Source organism: Rhamphochromis sp. 'chilingali' (genome assembly GCF_963969265.1).
Source record: "Rhamphochromis sp. 'chilingali' genome assembly, chromosome: 19".
NCBI lineage: Eukaryota > Metazoa > Chordata > Actinopteri > Cichliformes > Cichlidae > Rhamphochromis > Rhamphochromis sp. 'chilingali'.
Window position 1 is genome coordinate 29,037,828 of NC_137946.1, and position 23,615 is coordinate 29,061,442.

A 23,615-nucleotide genomic window follows, 5' to 3' on the forward strand; every position below is an offset into this window, starting at 1 on the left:
ATACAAATGTAATACCTCTTGAAGCGCTGTGGAAAAAAGTTAAACACGACCTCTCTGCTTGCAACTTTCACTGTCATGTAAACTTTCGGGCAATTGCACAGCTTCCCACACTCTCAGTAAGTGGGTACAACAGCTGCGGAATAAACCTCTGCTCCTCCTCGTCCTCCTCCTGCAAGGCAAGGGTTCCCTCGGCGGCTACAGAGCTTCGCAGCAGAGCGGTCTGCCCAGTGTCCCTGATAGTCACACAAGTAAAATTACCTTCTCGGGGGGCATCTTCAATTTTATTGGACGGATTAAAGCACACAGATAAGAGATGGGAGGGGGAAATGACACATGACAAATGTCCTAAGTCACAAGACGTTGCTCTTGTGCATCTCACGTCTCGGGATTGATGCTGGGACTAATAATACATTTCCGTATAATCACGCCCTCGTGTATGCATTTTCAGCAACGGGTTTGTAAGCAGGTTTGCTTTCATGTGATACGGGTGCCGATATTCCTGCATATTTCAGCAGTTCTTGAACCGTCGAACACTTTAATGCATGTTTGATCCTTTCCCCTGTGGAGCTCCGCTAAATTATTTACATCCGTCTACTTTTCACTAAAGATGTGATTGCATTTGAAGACTGTGATAAACACAGAAAGATGAATTAATTGTATAGATCTGTGCAACTCCAGCTGGATTCTTTGACAATGAATGCCACCATTTGCCCAGCAAATCCATTTAATTTGTCTGTGAAACTTTTCACATTGTTAAGGTGCGCTAATATTTATATATTTTAAATACTGATTAAAATTCCTGTAGATTAGACTCAATTTTATTTCTAGTTTGCCGTCTGTCGCCGGGTGATTGCGTGTTTGCACATATTAAATGAATAATGCGCTGAATACTGTCCAAGTCTGGCTTTTGACTTTAGGAAGCAGCTATTGTTCAGTAATCCTCTGGATTAAACCCCCTCCCCAACGGCTCCCAACAGGTTTAGCGGATATTCATTGAAAGTCATCGTTTTGATTGTTGATCTCGGAACGTAAAGATAACATTTACACAAAAAACAGCATCTGTTACATTTATGGTTGAACCTCTTGAAGGGCAGGGTTTTTTTTCCCTTTTCCCTGTCCTAGCAGAGACCTGTCAGATGTAACACAGAAGGGCTTAATTCATGCAATAATCAGCAACTGCCAGCACAAAAAGCCTGAAATCAAATGACTGTCTGAAATACTGCACTAAATGGTGAAGAGCTGTTTCCTCTCTTTATTCCTATTCATGAGCTGGTGAACAATTTGAATCAGCCTCATAAGGCTCAAAGATAATTTGAGCCTCTGACAGACTGAAAAATTCAGCAAGAGGACCATTGTTGAGATATATGCAGTTCATTTTCAGAAAGTCTTCTTAGTAAAACCTGCTCTGATCTCTAAACTTCTTTGTAGTTTCAGTTTTGTAAGCCGTCGGTCTGTCTTACTGAACAGCTGGTGCCCAGACATCTAATCTCTGTTTCCTCCAAGTTGCTTTAACGTTGCACTTTTCCATTAAGTTGCCTTCCACTTTGCAGTTGTTCATTAACACCTACGGGGACTGAGCTGCAGGGGCAGAAGGCGGACTTCTCGAAGCAGCTGGAGTTTTAATTTTGTCTGAGTGCTTACTGATCATTTGACTTAATAATATTGATGAAGAGCTAACGTCCCGCTTGGAGCTTAAACTTACAGCAAAGTAAATGGGGAATAACGTCCACCCTGGTGATGTCAGAGGAGCGGCTCTAAATGTCTAAACCGGTCTTTTCCATTAGTCTTGTTGGCTTTGAAATGGTTGCTTGGAAAACAGGGACCAGGTTGCCTTTAAATCAACTTTGGTGCATCAATATGGCGAGAAAATGGAATCCGTTTGCTACTACTTCGTGAGTAAATGGGGTCAAGTCAGAATTGACTGTGATAAATCGCAGAAAATCGCTAATTTCTTGTCATCTACATGCACAGAAATGATCAGTGCTCATTGTTTATAAGGCGCAGACCTTTTAACTGTTCCTGGATCAGATCTGTGCTTGCATTCCTATTCTGCCCGCTGATCTGAGGTCAATTAAAACTGTGCCGACATTCAAAAAGATTCATAAAATCCTCCACAAACAGTGACGTCGTCACTACAGGACGGCAGTTTAACTGCAAAATGATATAGACCAGGGTTAGGCAACTCCAGGCCTCGAGTGCCGGTGTCCTGCAGGTTTTAGATGTGTCCTTCATCCAACACAGCTGATTCAAATTACGAAAGGTCCACCTCAACATGTCTTTAACTTCTTCAGAGGCCTGGTAATGACCTAATCATGTGATTCAGCTGTGTTGTCTCACGGTGAGGACACTTGCACTCGAGGCCTGGAGTTACCCACCCCTGATATAGACATTGGGCAACCTTGCTTTTATATGAGAATATAACCAGATGGGTCAAGATCTCGATTGCAGAGCAATGTGTTGCTCATCAAACCGACTCAGACTAACTTCAACATGCTGGCATTCTGTCTACATGTATAAATTAAACAGCAAACATGCATTAGTCTAAGGAGCTTGGGAAAAAAAGCGTCTAGATTTCTTTACGTTCCGAGATGCTTCTTCAGTTCTAAGAGCAATGGGTGGGGTGTCCCAGATTTTTTAAGTCCTGTGGGAGTGTCCCAAAGAGGGCCGTGGTCCTCTTACTGTTCTTCTGCCTAATCACACGTGCCAAGGTGCGAAAATGGGTGTGGGTCACAATTAAGTAAACCTAGCCCCACGCTATCATGTGATTTACTAAGCCTGCATTAGAACACTATTGTTCGGTGGCTGGTTGCCTCCCACCAGTTGGCAACCACTGTGAAGTGGTTACCTTCTAGTTGGAAGAAGGTTGCTGTCCTATTTTTATTTGCTAGTGTGACAGAACCCTGGGAAAACAATGCCTTGATTTGTCTCCATGATTCCTGGATGAATGATCACGGAATCTGGTGCCGACATGGCGGTGCCACTGTTTTTTTCCAGCGGCGACACAAATCTGACTTCTTAAAAATGTGTTAGAAATACCTGCAAACAGCATTTCCATTGGTGTCAGTAGTATTTAGTGTATACTGATGATCACAAAATACTGCCATGTGTGCTTTAAGTGCAGCTTTAGAGCTGCCAGCAAAGCTCTGACGTCTTGTTGACTTCTGGACATTTGCTGAATGATACCATCCTGGATTCAGTACTATTCTTTTTAAAACTTTCAAAATGAATGATGGCACGGTCTCTTAAAACTTAATTTATTTATTTAGTACAATTGCTTTGAGTCAATGTGGCAAGTTACATCTGGTGGTAAATTGATATATAATTATTCATACCCATCAACAGATTACAAATGATCTACTGCTCATTTAAAATGATGGAATGGCAACTCATATCTTCTCTCCCTATTTCACCACCATCAGATGCATCCATTAGGCAACTATTCTTTCCCCTGACAGGCGGAAACTGTGATCTTTCATGGTGAGCAAAACTCTCACCAACCGTTACTTCTCTCTGTCCCCATAAATGACCAGTGAAGCAATCGTAAATCACAGCCCAGGAGTAATAACTTGTGCCGCTTTCTTTATAAGGACTTCTGAACCTGTCTCGGTTGACGCATTTACATGCACTTTATGTCAAGCAGCTCTTTTGCTTGAGAGAAGCGGACATCAACAGCATCATACGCTTACAGACAGACTGATGGGCTTTTGTTTCACAATCGACAACAAGTGAAAAGGAAAAAGGGTAAAAAGTGGCACGATTGTGAAAGGGCTGGAGGCTATAAACTTCAAGGATAAATCTTGTTTATGACAACCTCAGCGTTATGTTCCATGTTATTAAACCGCAGTCAAATTTATTGCTGAGATTTAGGGAACACGGCATGATGAAAAAGAAGCAATCAAACCGACAAACAAGGGTTTTGAGGGAAGAAGTGAAAACAAAGATGAGCTGCGAAATTACCCCCGAATTGTATGCAGCAACCCACCATCACTGCTTATCGTCTGTCTTCTGGGTGTAACTATCAACCACAGCTTCTTTAGTTGTGCATGCACTGAGTTTACCTTAATAATGCGGGATTATTACAGGCATTACTGGTCTGTTTTTCCTGTTCTGATTTGGTTGGCACTGTGCAATGTTAGTAGATTAACCAGCAACGATGGCCTCAGCTATGGACATGAGGCCTAGCATTATCCTTTAATCAAAGTGCTAAGAGTCTTCAAAAGAACCGCCCTTCTGCTCGCTGGCGTAAGAGTACTGTAAAGAGTAATGTGCTTTGTTCCTCATCTTTTAAGCTAACGCATGCATCATCTGTCATTTACAAGGCTCCTAACTGTTCCCTGTTGATTAATGTGAATCTCTGGGTGTCTAAAGGAGTTTACCTTCAGCACAGTGGATCCCAGCTCCAGGCCCACCAGGACCGTCCTGTCCACCAACTCCGCAATCCTGGGATCAGCCACCTTCAGGGAGTCCTGCACCAGGTCTGTGACATCCACCTGCCAGTCGGGTCCCAGCATGGTGATAACCTGGTCAGTGCCCTCTGTGGAGGTGGTGTGGAACTGTGTGAGCACCTTGACCAGGGCCCGCTGGTACTGCAGGGTGCAGCCTCGACTCACCCGGCGATCGTCGTCTTCGTCGTCCGCGTCGCTGTCTCTAGTGCTCCTTGGAAAGAGAGGAACAAGTACAGGGTTAAACTAAAGCTGTATCGGACTGAGCAGTAGGGCTAAGAATCCAGAACACGGGACATTAGAGGGGTATAAAGTATGAGCTGAGTATGAGTATTGTCAGTCTGAGTCTTCAAACCTTCCCCACTCTTTATTCAGATCCCCATCATTTGTTACGGCAGAAACAACCGTTTTTCCTGCGGTCACAGATTAAACAAAAAAGTACAAAGAAAAATAACCCACACAATAGAAATCAAGCGGTTCGAATGACACCACAAACAATCACACACAAAAATTACAAATACACTGAATTTGTAAATGGCATGAAAGCAATATTTAAGCCCCTATAGACAATCAATCAAGTGTACCTTCACAGGATTCCCTTTCTAAAAAAGGAAGCTGCAAACTTATTTATCAACGTTCACAGCACACAATTTATTGCTAATTGCACTAAATTCAGATTTTTGCTTTTACGCTTAATATCGTGCCCGTTATTTCTGCCTGAAGGAGAAACCGCAGCACATCCAAGGAAGCATTACACATTTATTGATTCATGTCAATTTATTTGGAATTCCACAGGAAACGGTGTTAAAGCCTTACATTACCAAGCTACCAAATTCTGAATTTGCTCAGTTAACCTAGAACAAGTCACGCAACACCAAAGGTAACAAAACTTCTTGCAACTCTTCAGTTTTTGGTATCAGGTTCTTTTCTACTGTGGCTTCTGTGGCAGGACTTCCACATCGCTAAAGAATCAAGAGAACGGAGGGACGACAACATTAACTTTGGACCCTTTTCTGAACATAATGAGCACTTGGATGGAAGTCTGGCTTGGAAAGTCTTAACAGTGGTCCATTTTCATTTTGATGTTTCGAATTGGTTTGATTGTTTTTCAGTGTATTTGTGTCGATATGCTTCAATTTTGAGTTGAATAAATCTTTTTAAAGGAAACTGTTATAATTTCAGGACCATAGACAGCGCACAAGGTTTTCATTTCACTCATTATTGAAGCCTGTTTGAATTATAATGACTCTGTCTGCCATACTGCCTCCGTAATGTCTAACCTATATTTATATGCTTTTTCAATTACAATGAACGAGCTACACCTGCCCTATTAGTTGAATATCATGTCTTAGTTTGAGACCTTGGTTCTTTTGTAAATCACCCTCTCACACACTATTTTGCACGTTTTGTAAATCCAGACCTATCTGTCACTCTAGTGTCACTTTTCAACATGCAGGCTAGTCTGCAGAGTTCAGTCTGTTCTTCCTTGACTTCAGTAATTCAGGTTGAAGTGTCAAAATTTAGGCTAAGGTGGAATATGAGCATCGGTGGTTGTCTGTCTCTACCTGTTAGCCCTGTGACAGATTGGTGGCCTGTGCAGGTTGTGCCCAGCCTCTAACGGCTGCGACTGGCTCCAGACCCTGAACTGAATAAATGAAAGAAGATGGATGGGTGGATGGATGGAGCCTCTTTCACACTGGGAGTAAGAAAGGGCAGAAGTTTAAGGTAGTTGTGGAGTTTGAGAATGTTATGGAAGCCCGGTACCCTTGTTCTGGCCAAATAAGCTGCCAAAAAGATGAAGAGCATCAGAAAAAAAAACCCACGAGACTAAACCATCACCAATCATAACTTGTCACTTCTTCAAACTGAGCATCTGCTCACTGCTAAGTTACGCTCAGTCCTGTGTCATGATGCTATGTCTCAATTTCTGCCTTTTGTTCTTAAGGGGTCTGCTCGTCTCATAATTTGACACAACTCCGATGACAAACTCAGCACCACTCCGTACAAATCCATCACATTATCTGTTCTGACGCAGTGGCGATGAGTAAAAAGTCCTCGGAGCCAGCAGGGAAGGAATGATAAGCACCACAGAGCAGAGTTTTGGACCGATGCCCTTTTTATTTCACAGGAGCCCTGGGCAGTGAGGTTAAGCATGCCAGGTGCATCCCCCACTGAGTGCAATCTGCTCTACAACAAGATGTATGAGTTACCCAACTTCCCACAGCAGGCTTGACAATCTGCCAGTTTACGCTTAAAAAGCACTCCTCTGCTTAATCTTTGCTTCGCCTTAACTATCTGAAGATTTAAGATTCAGGAGAGGCTTTGGCCCGTCAGCCAATGACAAAGTATATAACCTGTCCATTAATTTAAGGAATGGGTTTGATTACCAGGCTAAGCGCTTCTATCCAGAGGTCTCATAAACACTTTGAATCGACTACTTTAACATCAAAATGCATTATATTGTACCGTAACACATCTACCTCAAGACCTGTCCCACTTGCTGGGTGTGATTATTCATTCATCTCAGCGCGCTTCCTCTCCACAGCACATCACTTCAGCACTGGCAGGTTATATGATGTTTAGAAACAAAAGGGCCCCCCATTAGGCTCTCATGGGTCATTGGACATGTCTGCATGAAGTTGTTCATCCAAGCAACTATAACTTCACCTCATGAACTTCTCTTACTTTGATTAAGCTTGGGTCATGGATTTATCACTTTAGTGACTATGGACGGTTGAATTTATGGCTTTGAAATGAATGAAAATAATAGGCGCTATCACAGTTAATGTGCCCGAGCAGCTATGAATTCTTGTACTTCACAGGTAAAAGCGACAGAGATTTCTGGAGAATGATAACATTAGTATATGTAAAACTATATGTGTACTCTCCAGGGAATTACAAAAACAGTTTAGTTTAAAGCTTAAACTATTACAAACTGCAATAATCTGGTTTCACTGTAGCCATTTCAGACTGAGCCAACTTTGTTCTGATTGGCTGGCACCCTCCTGGCGTGGGCTTGAAATGACCATATTAAGGACATCCTTCTCTGACTAACGTCATCCAAGAATAGAAAAAGCGTTTGAAAACAGCTTAAGTTTCTGCCATGTTTTCTATAAGCATCCATCAGTACAACATTAGAACAGTATGTCTACGCTCACCGGCTCATCACGTGCACGTTTTCAAAGGCTTGCTAACGTAAACATCTAATCATCCAAGCATGTTAGAACAACGTCATGCCTTTAGGCATGTAGACATTGTCAAGATGAGCTGTTGAAGTTCCAACTGTGAATCAGAACGGGGAAGAAAGGTGTGCATGATGTGCTGGTCTGAGTATTTCAGAAACTGATAATCTGTGGAGATTTTCTCACCTAACCATCTCTAGGGTTTACTGAGAATAGTTTGACAAACAGAAACTATCCAATGAGAAGCAGTTCTTTGGTCTTCCTGATGTTGGAGGAGATTGGCAGAAGAGGATTTCTGAATACACAACATTACGAACCTTCAAGCAGATGGGCTAAAGAACACAGCAGAAGATTGGAAAAATGTTGTCTGGTCTGACGACTCGATTTCAGCCAAAATCTCACAGACCATTTTAAGCGTCATGAAGAATTATTATAAATAATCGTGAAAAATGTAATTACTCTCTAAATTTACCCAAAACATTTTTAGGACAAGGTTTCATTATCAGTTGATTTCTGCGAACTTCCCAGAAATGGAAGTAGAAATAGAAAAATCCTTTATAAAACATCTTCTGTGGCTCAGAAGGAGCTTTGTGAAGCCTAAGAAAACAAGCACTGAAGATGTTCTCTTCATTAATGACATAGTCAGCAAAGTAAATGGACTTTAAGAGACGGAAGAAGGTGCTAACAAAAGGATGCTAATGGGTTACGAAAAATCCTGTGCTTTTGGAGATCGACTCATACAATCCACACAAGGTCCAAATGTGTCAGCCTTTGCTTTGCCAATTTTAAATATTCCTTTTAGTACTGTCCTTCAAGTCCCCTAAACGTATTAAAAAACAACCTTGTAAAGTTTCAGGAAAGCTAAAATCAAAACAGCACGCTCGATCAAAGCAAAGGTCTTCTGTTTTCTATCACTTTTAAAAGCAACTTCATGCAAAAAGACGCTGAACTGAAAAACTGGAACATAGAAACAATCTCAGTGCATTGGATACTGATGGTGCAGCTTCAGGACATGTAGTTTTCTGCTGCTGTTAGTCAGTAAGCGAGTTAACTCCACAGCAGACACTGAGACTCCACTCTCAGTTACTTATTCATTTAAAGGCAGAGAAAAACCCAATGAGACAATAAAACTTACTCCATCTCTCTCAAGGAGTTTCTCAACTCTTAGGTCAGGTCAGTGAAAGTTTACCTTCCCAAGTCTGTACCTGAAAATAAGGTTGATATTTTTTCCCCCTCAGAAGAATATTGTCTGTTCTTATTAGAGTCACTGATACAATCGTACAAGCTGCAGCTTCGGTGCACACGGGCTGCTCGCCCGATTACACTTTCTTTCCTTTTTTAGAGCATGTTGCTGGATAATGCAGCCAGTGAGCAATTCTGCTGCACTGTGGCAGAGGCCCACTGCAGGCCAAGAGACCTCGCTGTGTGTGAAGGTTCAGAATGTGTCACTTTGCGGAAGCGAAGGACTCTGGGATGGAGAGACTGCAACAGAAAGGAAAATGAGAGTTAAGGAGGCGAGGGAAGGAGTGCAGGGAGGTTTAGAGGTTTGTGTAAAGGAGCGTCAGCAAGAGAAAGAGGAAAATAAGCGATAAGAGTGAGCGATAGTTGGACTGAGAGGAGTTATTGAAAAGACTAATAATAGAGATTATCATCATGATCTGGTCTTACTGTTTGAGATGCCTAACAAGCAACAGTACCGCAGCAAGCCTTTGTAAACACCATCTAATTCATTATGGCAGCATTTCATTATGAATGTAAACAAACAAGACCAAGGTCAGGACAAACAGCCTTCAACCTGATATCCTTTGTTAGCGCTGGCATTAGTCAAGAACAAGATGAGTTCTTGTAAATCCTGTTGATGTCTGTCTAGTCACTTTCAATAAAGCCTGCTAGTTCTGCTGCAGATAGTTATTGGCACTGGTTTTGTTTTGTTTGTGGCAGGTGTCCAGGTTGCTTTATAGAAAGTCACGGTGATGTTTCAAAGTCTTGTCATTCAAGGTTAAAGCAAATCCCAAGTTTGAAATTTTGGTTTCAAGTCGGAATGCAACTGTGTGGTTTCTTCAATTTAAAACGTGGGAAAAAGCAAATAGCAACATTTCCACGATGACACAGTGTCTTCCTCTTCTTCTCCTCCTCCTTCTTTCAGCTGTGTCCTTTAGGGGTCGCCACAGCAGATAACCTGCCTCCCGATTATCTGTCTTCTATCACACCAACCCTCTGCATGTCCTCCTTCACTACATCCATGAACCTTGTCTGTGGTCTTTCTCTGTTCCATCTGCCTGGCAGCTCCATCTTCAATAACCTTTATCCAATACATTCATTGTCCCTCCTCTGCACATCCAAACCACTTCAACCTTTTCTCTCTAACGTTGTCTCTAAACAGCTCAACCTGAGCTGCCCCTCTAATGTACTCAGGTGACTGAGTACTCTTAAAGATGGTTTGTCACCCCCAATTTGAGGCATTGGTGTGGTCAAAATGCTAAAATCAATCTTGTTTTGCTTTTTTTCAGGGGTTTTTTAGGCTCAAGAGACAAATTTTTGTTAAACTATCAGCTGCGTCTTGCAAAATCATTTAGCAAACTACATCCACAGACTGTATGGATGCAATGCACCAGTGCCTCTTTTCCTCCAGTACCTACTTGGCTCAGCTCCACCTGACTCTACTTGGTTTCAGTCGTTTTCCATTACAGTAGAGTATCACCTCAATGTGGATGGAATCGTTACAGCAAAACAGCCAGAAAGTCCCGTAAAATCATTTGTATGGGACATAAACACAACACAATGTGGCGATGGTGTACCTGATGCTCGCTCAATGGCCTTGTGTCACACTCGCAGTAAAGAAGAGAGACAAAGAAAGGTTGTGGACACTCTGGACACTCACAGTGTTGGTTTTGATGCCATTTCCCTTGTTGCTGGGTTTCAAAAATCGTGCATTTGATTCTCATGAATGAGTCACTTCTATGACTCATCCAGTGACATCACTTCCTGGCCAACTGGTGGGATGCAGTCTGTTTACATCACATTTTTGGCTTGACTCACCTCAGCTGGCCAATTAGGTACTAAAAGTACCTGGTAGCAGGTACTGTCACCAAATGGAAAACCCTAAAAACTAGGGGTGCAACGATATTCGTATCGATATTGAACCGTTCGATACAGTGCTTTCGGTTCGGTACGCATATGTATCGAACAATACAAAATTTGTAATTTATTTTATCAACTTTCCTTCTGACGATGCTGTCTGTGTTGAGCGCTCAGTGAATCTGCGTTCGACTACTCCGCCTAGGGCCGACAGTGCAGCCTAGGCGGAGTAGTGGAACGCAGATTCACTGAGCGCTCAACACAGACAGCATCGTCAGAAGGAAGAGCGCAGGGCAAGCTAGCGAGACAGAAGTTAAGCTCCCCTTACAACATGGACCTCCCCCATGGACCACCCTCATTCAGATCTGGCGTTTGGAATTATTTTGGTTTTCATGTGACGTATGACCCTGAAGGTAAGCGAGTCATGGACTAAAGTAAAACAGTATGTTGGATGTGCCATGCAATGCTCAATTACATGGGTGGGAACTAGTGTGTTAGCGCAGTTAGCTCGTTAACGTGTTGGCCGTCTAGCCCCATGCACGGGGCGATCGGCGGTAGCTCGTTAACGGAGATTTGCCGTGTTGTGGCGTTAAGGTCACTTCAACGAGATTAACCTGAAAGCACTAGTGGGAACACAACGAATATGACTGCACATTTACGCCGACATCATCCTAGTGCAAAGACAAGTGGAAGCAGAAAAAAGAACAAGCAAGCATGCTACTAACTTTAGCAGAGTCATTTAGACAGCTGTTTAATATGCTGCTGAGAATATAGCCCAGAAGAAGCGGATAGTATAGCTTTTATTTTGGAAAGAGACATTTCTCTGTAATAAACTCTCTTTTCCAAAGATGAGTGATTCCTCAATCAGATACAGGGCTCGCAATATCGCTAGCCCGACGTCCCGGGGCTAGCGATTTTTCCAGTCGGGGTACCAAAATCTATCTCTGCCCTGCCCGTCGGGCTATTGTAGGAAGGAAAAATATATGTCAATGCTTTTGCATTCTTTCGGAAATGTAGCTGGGTAATTATGTCATTGGCATCGGTGAGCCACTGTCAATATGTGATATATTGAAATCGCGTTTGAATTTGCGCTTGCTTTTTTGCTTTCACTTTGCAATCGCGCGAACTGTGTATAGAGAGCGACAGCACTGATCTGTGAGTGATGATAATTTGCGCACCAATTCCTCTGACATTGTCTTATTAATCGTTAGCTTACTATGCAAACATGACAAGTGAAATCTCCCGCAGCTTAAACATGTGAGAGGTTGATCGCGCAGAGAATCGCTGAGCTTATGTGAGTGCGTGTGTAAAAGCAGCAGGATATATATTTTAGTTCTGCTGAGCCAAATAAGACAGGTCAGGGAGAAGAAGTGACAGCCAAAGAAAAGCTTACCACAAAACGGAGAAGTTATGACAAATCAGACTATAAGGCAAAAAGAAAGTGCAGCTTTATGGTTTCATGGACAAAATTATTTCTGTGGCTGCAATATGACGAGCTAAATAACCAGGGCTGCACATAAGTGGTCCGCAGGTGCGCATTCGCTGTCAAAATAAAAAACACGCACAAGGGTTAGGGTTAAATTTAAAAACTGTACTTTTGAGTTAAAATATATATTTATAATTTTAATAAATGACAAATTAAAAAGGCATGAACATTTTTTTTGTATCGAAAAAATATCGAACCGTGACACCAAAGTATCGAACTGAACCGAACCGTGAATTTTGTGTATCGTTGCACCCCTACTAAAAACCTAGTCGAGTAGTGGAAAAAAGGCACAAGAAACCTGCTAATTGCTGAACCGTAACACTAAATTAAAACACAAGAAAAGCCTATACATATCTAGCCATAACAGCACAAACATCGAGAGGTCCACTAGACACAAAACAGTTCCTACACGGCTCTCTTCAAGGGGAAATTAACTAAAGAGACCTCTGGAGCCAGACTGAAGTAGTTATCAGAGGAAATGCAATTTTTGGCACCTCCACATTGGCTTCATTTCTCTCAGGGCTTAAAATCTCTCGTCTGCATAACCTGATGTTTTCGAAAGAGATGTTTGACATTTAACGTGAGGAATGTCTGAAACCCCCATGCGGCCGTATGTGAGCTTTCCATGTGTACAACGAGATAAACATGGGCCTTTTTTAAGGGGTTTTTAGCAGCTTTTCTAGCTTTAATCCATTATGATTCACAGATAGATGCTTCATAGACACTCTGGGATGATACATGTGAAGTACAGCATCAAGATATGCAAACACGGGCAGATATAGATGCGGTGAAGTAGCATTTCGTTTCAAGGTGTGGGTACCACGTAATTACAGCATATTTCATGATTAAATATTCAGTCATTGCTGCTGGGAGAGCTGATATGGATATGCATCAGACGACAGGAAAAAGCCCAATATGCTCCATAGCAAACATGAAAAGATGTGTTCAATCTCAACAATAGAAATATGACTGAAAACACAGACTCCTGTGGGGAGGCCATTCTAGTGTGTATTAACAGCTTCAGCAGTCCGTATGTGGCACCATCAAGAAAGATGCAAGCCGCCTTTGTCTGCGGTTTCCTGATGTGGCACAGGACTACAGGAAAAAGTAAAGAATGAAAGTAAATCCAAATGACAGCATGCAAAAAAGGAACAGCGAAATGAATTCCTCTGGCCTAGCTGTGTGGCAATCACAGCAACCGCAAATGGCTCGCAAGGGGTCTTTGATGACTGTTTTTATGAAGTCAGAGGGGAAGTTATATGCATAGAAAATGGGCTGGAAGAATTGTAGAGATGCACGCTTAAGAGAAACCGACTGCTAAAGCCGTAGCCATTTGCTTGAACCAACTATTGCATCTATTGAAATTCACAAAGGCGATAATGGGAGTTACGTCACATAAGATTGCTGGCTCGGTGAGGCGTGCTGGACAAATGGCAAAAACGCCATTGGAACGTAACACACAACACTGATAAAAGCACAAACACAGCATTTGTACTATTATAGACTGGACCTACAACAAATAAATGAATAAATGGTGCTAAGGGGGGCATTTAAGACACATTTTGCATGTCAAAATAAGATACCTTCCATAGCACATTTGAAATATAAGGCTATGCAAGGTGTTTTTCAAGTCCTCTAAATCATCTGAAATACCTTCATTCTTCAAACAACCCCATAAGCATGCCATTTGTATTCAGCTTTGGTAGAAATGGAATTGGTCTACAGTGATGTACTCCGGCAGCAACGACAGCAGCCACCCGTGCGAGTGTTAATGCTCCCATTAAACATTTGTTGTGAAGTTGTGGCCTCGTTTGCTACTGCTTCTTGCATGATATAAGCGCTGCAATATTGTAAATGAGCCTTGGTTCCTTTACTAGGTCCGCATTCTTCACAGAGGTCTCGATTCCAAAACCCTCAATCTCCAGCTGGTGCCGTGTCAAGCGTCATATTTTTAAGGTTTGCAGGCATCAGTTTAGTTTTTCATAGCCTGCTGGATCCTTTCTGCTGACACAATTTTTGATAACACTGACACAAGGGCAATTGGCCTGAACACCCTACAATTCTTGATTGAGTGCAGGTGACCATATCACAGTACTTTAGTCACAGGTATTTGGAGGAAAAGTACACAGGTGTAAAGGAGTTTCTTGGAAATATAATAACAACTGTTTAACTCTAACCATCATTTTGGGCCATGAGTAGAAGCCCAAATGACTCCCACAGACTGTCCAAAAACATCATTATCTACCTGGAAGTACAAGAAATATTTGGAGCAAAAAATGTTTCTGTGTTCTTAACTCAAAGACAAATTAAGCCTTTGTCTCGAACCTGTTGTGAAAAATGGGTTCAGATGGGTCTGACACATACATGACAAACCTTAGTGGATCAATTTGCACTTGAAAGCTTCTTTTTGTAAGGTACACGTCTGCTGTGTAACTGAGCCAGAGCACCTAATTGGGCCAAAACAGGCAACTACCCGTAAAATAACAGCATAACAGAAATGGAGGCTGGACAGCTTTTTAGTTTCTAATGTGTGAGACTGCAGGGTACCATGCACTTTGGATAATGAGTCTTCATGTAATCATGTACAAAAATAAGATATTTTCAAAATAGATTTTTCTCCACTGAATATTTTCCTGCTCTATTCTTTTTTTTTTTTTCCATAGGGTTTAGTTTAGAACAGAAAAGACAGCAACGAGGTGTTAAATTACTCCCTTCAAACATACTATTATATGTAACGTTCAATTCTTCACAGCTTGCGTCAATGCAGAAAAAACTTTAAACCAAAGGAAAACTGCTGTTATCCACATCTTAGATCTTATTTTTGTGGACACCATTATACATTTTCCAGACTCTTTGTAATGTAAACGCTCATAGCAATTAAACAGATTAAGTACAAGTTAATCTATTTAACCTAATCCATTTAATTAAACGTCCATACTATAGATTGCACTAGCCGCTGTAGCACTCAGATCTGGCACATCAGAGAAATTGTGGTTTTGCAGTAGCAAATTATAGACGTTAACATGCATTTATTCTCGTGCTTACCCTGTCTTACTGAGTTGTGGTGTTTTTGTTCCATTATGTTCACAGTTCAGTTGAGCAGTTTGTGTTTAATTTACCTTCATGTGAAAGAGCATGAGCGGTGGTGGCTGCTGTTGTAGTATAAAGAGTGCAGTGAAAGTTTCAGCTGTAATGTTTATGCATCATGACATAATAAAAAAAATCCTCTGGTCCTTAGCAGGTCTTTAAATGATTTAGATAAACTTCACATCATATTTTGTTGTGCCACTACCATCACCCTTACAGCTTCTATAGGAATTAAAATTTGAAGTAACAGCTTGATTAGCTGTTGTTTCAGCAAGTGAAAGCACCTCAAAGTTTGTGCACTTTGGTCTTGAGGATTCAGATGTGTGTTAAACACTATCCCACAACTTCCCAAGAGTGGCTCCCAGAAACCTTACCCCAAGGTTAGACCATGCAATCAGACTCTACAGGCCTCATTCAGCATGTTAAATTTTAAAGTTTTAAACGGTAAAATTAGAAAAAGACCGAACAAGCATGATTTCTATCATGTCCTAAAATGACACTTTCTTTTTTTTATACAACTATACAGAAGAAACAACAATGTGCTTCTCATTGGAAAAGAGCAAAATCTTTGAAGCCTGTCTGGCTGAAGTTTCATAAAGGGAACGACAAAACCCTGAAATACACTCGTCACGGCTATGATTTGTTCTGGGTCTGCAGTGGCGGCAGGAGATGATCGCATCCATTCAAAATAGAGGTTGAGTCTCCACCAGATGTACCACAACACATCCCAGAAGTGGATCTCTGTGCACCTTAAAATAGCAACGGGTCTAATTTTCACAAAAGCTGCACAGAGCAGGTAAAGAAGGCCCTTTTCAAAGCACACTCTACTTCTGATATGCTACCGGTGTAATTTGAAACCACACAAAGGATGCAGGAAAAATGGATGAATATGTTCTTTTGACCTACCAATTATAAAAGGATGGATTTGTGTGAATAGTGGGAACACTGTAAAATTGCTATAATGACACAACACAGCAAAATATAAACACACAGATACGTTCTAAACAACCAAAACATGTGTGAGCAACAATATAGAGCGTACAAAGAAACTATTCCTATCTATTGAATACTGTGATGTTATCGTAGAGAACTGTGATGTCTCCAACATTGCATGTTATCTGTTTTAGGGTGGACTTGAGGCTCACCTGCGGTCGGGCAGAATGGGGACCCTCCAGCCTTTGATGAAGCTCAGATTGTTGTCAGAAAGTTCAACCTGCAGGGGAAGTTTGGGAACCCAGACGGTCAGCTCCAGCGGCGCGCTCAGGTGCTCATAGCTGAAGATGACCCTGGCATTCATGGAGCCCCGTGTCTCCTTCCCATTGACGAACACGTAGTCACAATTCATGGACACCTGGGACAGATCACGGTCAGAAGTCAGAGACTATCTATATGTTAATGGTCACGTCGGTGGCAGAGAGTCTAAGCGATGTGTGATGATAAACAGCTCGGTATGGATGCAGGTGTCACTACCACAATTCATGCTTGAGCATTTCAAGGTTGATGCCTCCAGCAGAGCAAATACACAGCTGTGCATTTGACTGTGATGTGAAAGTTCATCTCACATCTTTGCTTTCATTTTTCTCAAACTGTTTTGTCCAAGCAAAATGACAAGAAAAACAGGTTTGACTTGCGGTATACACACAGTTTTAACTTTGAGGATTTGATTTAAAGATACCTTTCACTGCTTATAACCTTTAACCTAATACCATGAGTAGATAAAATTGTTTCAGGAGATCTTTGGAGGAAATGACAGGCTTAACAGTCAATTTCCAGATGATGGATTTTCAGGATTATCCAGGAACTGCCTTATATTAAAGAAATAGTTCTAATGAAAACTCTTTAGTGAGTCTGTGGATTATGAATATCGCAATAAAACCCCCATTTCTCACAAGATATGTGACGACTGACATTTTTAAACATGATATTTTAATGCTTTAACTCTATTGCATATAGATATCACAAAATCCTCACTGACTAGACGGTGTTGGGGTTACAAAAGAAACGGTTTTGTCACAGTGCACAGAACAGTGTTTCTATTCAGAGGCTCCAGAGTTTGCAAATCTTCACCCCATCTAACCAGGCATCAGCAGATTTTGCCATGCTTGTGCTGTGTTCACACTACTTGGGCAAAAGGTGACGGGTTATGAAGCTTTTTCCAGTGGAAACCTGCTATGTGAAGCAACAACCTGACACTTGTCGCTGTGTGATGCTCGAAAAGCTTTTTTCATTGCTGCAATAATGGGGTGAAGCATCAACCATCACATGCTTCAGTGTTCTCACATATAACACACATAAAGAGCCCAGGGATGGTTGGAGAGGGTAGTTGCGTCAGCGTAGGTGGCCGTGCTCGGCTTACTCTTTTTTGTATGTTTTTACAAGCAGTGTGAATATAGCACGAGGCAGAAGTATGAAACCAATCAATCAAAATCAGCGGTAACTTTAGCGCGACGTTTACATTTTCGGATTTTCGGTGTCTGAAGCTTTTTAAGTATCCATTCGTTTGTCTTAGTTCTACTGGCCGAGAATCTTGTTAAAATAAACTACAGGAACACTAAAAAACTGCAACTGTGTCACAGCCATGCAGCTTCTAATGAACTTTTTAAAATATATCGGGATGTATAAACAATGACCAGAATGTTTAAAATGTTGGTACGCAGCAGACCAGACGAGAGCTTCTTAGATTACATCAGACTGAAGCTCTGCAGTTTCCGATCCTGACGGCACATCGCTGTGGACAAGTGTTGTAAACAAAATGCTTTTCTCTAATCTAATTTGCATCTTTCATGCAGTCATATTAGTGCTTCTAAGTAACCCAGCGCTAAGCGCGCTCAGTGCAAATCGTGCATTCGAGCCACGTCCCAACCCCGCCACCTCTCTTGCCCATTCCCATCGTAATGATCTATGAACAATTATACAGACACACAATATGCCAAGAAAAGCTTTTAGGCAAGCACATTATTTATATAATAAGAGTGCTGACAGCAATGTGACATTTTACATGAACTTTAGTTCATAACACCTTTGGGCACATAGATAAATATATTCACACATTTCAGCTTTCACGAGACACTCTTATTATGGGATATCATTTGTGGCGCAGCAATGACACCGAGTATGAATTCAATATGTGGACACTTCTAAATTTAAGTCTTTGCAAATGCTATTTTTAACTTGAAACCATTCTTTAGGTTTTCCGTCCAGTCAAAAATCTCCCGCTCCATTTGAATTATCATAAATACTTGTCCGCTTCGAACACTAAATTATTAACTGCAATGGATCTGGAGGGCTTTGCTTTTGGGCTTCCACTGAAGATTTATCTAGTGTTGGGAGGTAGCTGGCATTGTAATCAGAGGATCTAATCTCCCGCAAATGGAGGTCGGGCTGGCCAGTCTTCTCAGGGCTGGGGATTCATCATAACTGGGAGGAGGTCTGGGTAATATAATTCCCCACATGCAGACAGGCCAGAGATGGAGGAGGGGTGGGTGCTGGAAGGACTTCTTAAGATGACAGTCTTTCCCTCTGGTTCAGTTAATGCAATTTTGCAGGTTCTGACCTTATGGGCTACCACCGAATTCATGTTATTGCCCTGTCTGTTGATGTGTAGCCTTATCTGGATGAACTGAGTTACCGAAAAAAAAAAAGAAAAAGAAAAAATTAGTAAGTCAACACAATAACCCCGGCCACCTTTGATTAATCACAGCATGGCTTTCTTCGTGTAGCGTTGAGAATATCTGCCTGACACGTATTCCGTTATACCCTCGAGTCACGGACAGACAAACGGCCACACGCGCACACAAACACGCTTGAGCTGCAGCACTGCTTCAGCTCCTGCAGCTATTGCTGCTGATAAACTTGGCTGGCTAATTGCAAGTCAAAAGCTGTTAGCAACTCTGGGTATCAGTGGCCCTGTGGGGGCTTGCTGAGGAGGGCTTTCACACACTGAGCCACCACATGCCGTCACAGCGCTGCTAATGCGCTGTGGCATCTTCCATGGTGCCAGCAGATTGCCTGGGTGGAGACAGATCATCGGGACAAGTGCAAGTGCTGCATTTGGTCGTGCGCTGGTCACGAGAGCGCACACAGAGACCGACTGCGTCAATACAGGCGAAGACACCTACGATCCTTTCATGCTTTTATTCCATAACATTAACTCAATTAATATACCTAACTGTTCCACTATAGGCAGCGGCATCTGCCCTTGGGGTGAGCAATGCTCTAATGCCACTGTAATGTGACAGCTCCCCCGGGGGTCACTAATGTTGCAAAGTCCTCTGTTCACCCACATTCTGCGTTGACAGCAGTTTAAAACATTTGTTTAGGAAATCCATTGTGAAACTTGAGCCATAATTTTGATGCATCTCGGGCATTCAGACATCTAATGTAGATTTACTGCCATTACGGCATCAGCCCATTATTTACATGGGACCCTGTCAAGGGGTACTTTAGCTATTTAGCACTGAACTGCCACAAATTTGGAGGGAGAAGAGAGACACAAAGCAGCAGAGGTCTGCGGTACCAAGACTTTTAAGCCTTGGTGGTTAAAAATCTGAATTCTGCCTCTCTCGTAACGCAGCTCGACTGCATTTTTCACCCCCCCCCCCAGCCTCATAGATACCACAAACATTTTAGCACCCATTTGTAACACAAGCTTCGCATTGAAATGTATTAATGTCCAGCTAAAAGCAACGATAACGTGATCCTCACTGCAGTTATTTGATCTGATTTGTAAAATCTCCTCTGAAGCCACAGAAAATGCTCACAAACATTCACAGTCTGAGGAGCAACGAGTGAAAGAACCTCTGGTGGCCCGGCTGACGAGTGCAGACTGATTAAACCTGATTTTAGTCTGCGATGGTCATGGGTGCTGATTATTAGTGGGTATAACATAAAGACACAAAGATTTGAAAATGTTATTGTGATTGCAGCACCTGCAGCCACACAACTGTGAAGTTGTGAAGCCCCCATGCATGCGTTTATTTTATAAATGTATTTTACTTGTTACAATATATTAGTTGTATTTGTAGCACGCACAGCTAGCTAGCTGCAGAATGGGTCGTACCAAATGCAGGTCTCTCATGGGGGGTAGATTAGTTAAATAATTTATCTTAAATGTTGTATATTTTCTTTGACTTGCAAGTTACCTATTTGCTTAGTCTTGTGTTGATTATTATTAATTTGACGTGACTATTAAACTAAGTGTTGGTTGTGCTTCTTTGCTGTTAGATGACTTGTTCGTATTTGCATTCCCCTGTTCTGATCAGCCAATTATTAAAGTCGCCTCCTTTTCTTGTGTTAAATCAGTTTTATTTTGTTTAACAGTTGGTTCAGAGCTATCTTAAGTTATTAATCGGGCATTTCTTTCTTAAACCTCCTGTATTGTTAGTTCATTTTGTATATTTTTGCATTTTTGGGTAAATAAAACTCACCCCCACCCCTAATTAGCTCAGTATTGAACATGGCATTAGTGAGAGCAACAACATGTAATTATGTTTAAAAAATAGCAACAGTATCAACATCAATCTTAAACTTTTTTATGTTTACTCATTATGACAAAGGGGGTGAGAACACCTTTTGTCCAGAGTTAAAACCTTGATATTTTCAGTGAACATTTTTGTTTTGATTTAGCCATATCTCATATGTATTCTGTAGTAGGCAAACATGTACTATCCCAGGTTTATTTACGTTTTGCACTTTTACAGACTATGTAATGTAACATCTTGGTTTAAGTCAATTCTGACAAGTTTGTTAAGTTAACATGTTCTTTATTTAAAATGTTAATTTGTCTAGCTTGAACTCACCTTACCTACCTGTGTTCCAGGATCAAAAGGAGGAAATGTAGCTTCACTTCCTGTATTTATAGTTTCCTGGTTAGTCTGAGGTCACAGGAAGAGACCAGGTGAAGAAGGGGGAGAATCCTTGTAATTTAATAAAGTTGATTTTAGAGTGTGTTTATGTAGAAATTGATTTATTGTTGTAATATGTATCGATTACACTGTAGATTTTTATTGCTAGGGAAGAGTAGCAGTATACGTTTGAGTAGGGAAATGTTTGTCTTACCTATGTAATGAAGTAGTACAGGGGTGAGATTGTTTGGTTAAGTGGACTATTTAAGCTGATGAACGCAGGTGTTCGAGGAGGAAGGATCAGGTCAGTGTAGCTGTGTGCATGTGACCTTAATTTCCGTTGATTTAAGTTCAGTTATGTTTATTTGAACTGATTAATAATGGAGTTGAGTTTCTTATTTATTTTTGTAAATATTGCTTGGTCACAAAAATGATGAATAAATCACTCGCTACACTGGACAGCATCTGTCTCCTGCCCTTCTTTAGCTGCTTAGGTCAAGTCCTATCACACTCATTATTTGATGGATGGACAGATCAACAGATATTTTGGTTTTAGAAAGGTTGCAGTCCCCCCTCGACTTTTATGTTGGTGGTGCTCAAAAGATGCAAGCTTCAATTAAACCACGCAACTTCTGATTTGATTGAAGTTTATCAGACAAAGACACACATAGCAAAGAATGAGTTGCTCTGGTTGGGAAATGTTGCCGTCCTGAAGACCTTCACACATTTCTCCTGTGTGGATTGCATTTTCAAAAAGAAACCCCAATCACGCCAGATTTTATTTTGAAATTTAAATGTTCACTAAATGACTCCACAGGACTTTCTGCCAAATTGAGGTTCCGTTTAGGAATAATGCATGTATTAAATTAGCACCGAAATCAAATTTGACATATGGCTAGGATTACTGGAATTGTGTCTTGTAGCTGCAATGAAGTTTGTCTCTGTGTGATGAATGTTTCCTGGCTTCAAGAGCAGTGCAAACACTGAGTTCATTTAGCTCTGTTAGCTAAATGAGCCAGTCCCCATTATCCTGTTGTTGGCAGGATTGATGGTGTTGAGTGTGAAAATGATCTGTTGTTCTGGAAACTTTGGGGCCTTTTGTTTGGCTGTAATAAAATATCCACATTCTTTTTTTTTAATATATTTTTCATAATGCAAGAAGTAATGAGTAAACATGGACTTCTTAATATAGAAGAACTCAACTCTAGTCATCCAAGTAGTTTGGTTTTATTTGCAGAGGTTTTGAGGCAGAATACATCACAGGAATTTTTGCCTGCATATCAAATCAGACGAGTCTTCACTTCAGCCTCGCAACACTGAAAAGTTACTTTCATCTGAATTGTACAGTGTAGGCAGAACTTTTAAAATGCACCCTGCATATCTTTAAAAAAAAAAAAAAAAAAAAAAATACTGTTTCCAAAAACCTTGTGCTCCTGCCATGAATTGTAAGACATTTAAATCCAGAGCAATTCATAATCTGCCAGTCTGTCTCCACTTTACTGTTTTTAAGCCTTCCAACAGAGGATGGAACCTGACTGCAGGCATTTGGTTCTACTCAGCCATAAGAGCATTAGTGAGGTCGACCTGCGGTCAGCAAACTTGCTCACAGCCAGCGTTCAGTTCCCAGAGGTCTCGCTTGGGGTGGAGGTCACGGCTCTGTGCAGGTCGGTCAGTTTTAGCCACATTAAACTTGGACAAGCATTATATTACTGACCTGAATTTGTACACAGGTACATCATCACATAGATAATTCCCCAAGTGGAAAGCACTTTTTTTTGGTGAAAAATATCATTACAGGATGAGCCTTAATGAGCGCTAAGAAGCTCAACCAAAAACAAGGACCACAACATCTCCTTAAGAGCCAAATCCCACCAAGTTGTTAAAACAAACTCCAACCTGAGCTGCAAGGATGTTCACGCACACAGCAGAAAGGGCAAGCAGTGATTTCTGATTTTATAAGCCTTTTTCTTGTCCTTTGGAAGCTAAATTTGTACTAAAGGTAAGTACATCAGACTAATATGGAAGTGAAGCTGGGAGGATGGTACGCTATATAGCGTGAGATATGACGTGTAGGCTCAAGGTCTTATCTGTGGCCTCAGACGGGGAATACGAGTCACAACGGCACAGGAATGGATGGTCGGTGAGTGGCTGTCAAATACTCCTCAGACCTCCTAACAGACTCCCTTAACCCCTTTTCCTTTATTTTGTCCCACCTTGTCTCACTAAGGTGCCTGAATAATTACTCCTGCAGCTGCACATGCGCACAAATACAACTGTGCACATGCAGGTTGGCTTATCTGCCACAGGCTCTTGATGCTCGCTGCACCTTAGTTACTGCCAAAGAGTTAAGAAATAAAAGTGTCTGTAAAGAAAAATGACAGCCTCTCACCTATTTTTACCCTCAAGCTGGAAAAAAAACGACAACAGCCTGAGGGGTTGGCAAATATCCAAATGAGCGTTTGCCTGAAAATAAAGGCTCATTCGGAGACATCGTCTC

General features: G+C 41.5%; 1 protein-coding gene across 2 annotated transcripts in view; it reads right to left on the reverse strand.

The window, feature by feature from the left end:
• Positions 1 to 23,615, reverse strand: part of tmem132e (transmembrane protein 132E) — a 448,364-nt gene that overhangs the window by 22,083 nt on the left and 402,666 nt on the right. For both annotated transcript variants that reach the window (XM_080867161.1, XM_080867160.1), the window contains exons 6-7: positions 16,421 to 16,626; positions 4,377 to 4,656 (exon numbers count right to left, since the gene is read on the reverse strand). In XM_080867161.1, coding sequence (XP_080723287.1) covers positions 4,377 to 4,656; positions 16,421 to 16,626 — 486 coding nt within the window. The remainder of the gene's footprint in view (positions 1 to 4,376; positions 4,657 to 16,420; positions 16,627 to 23,615) is intronic.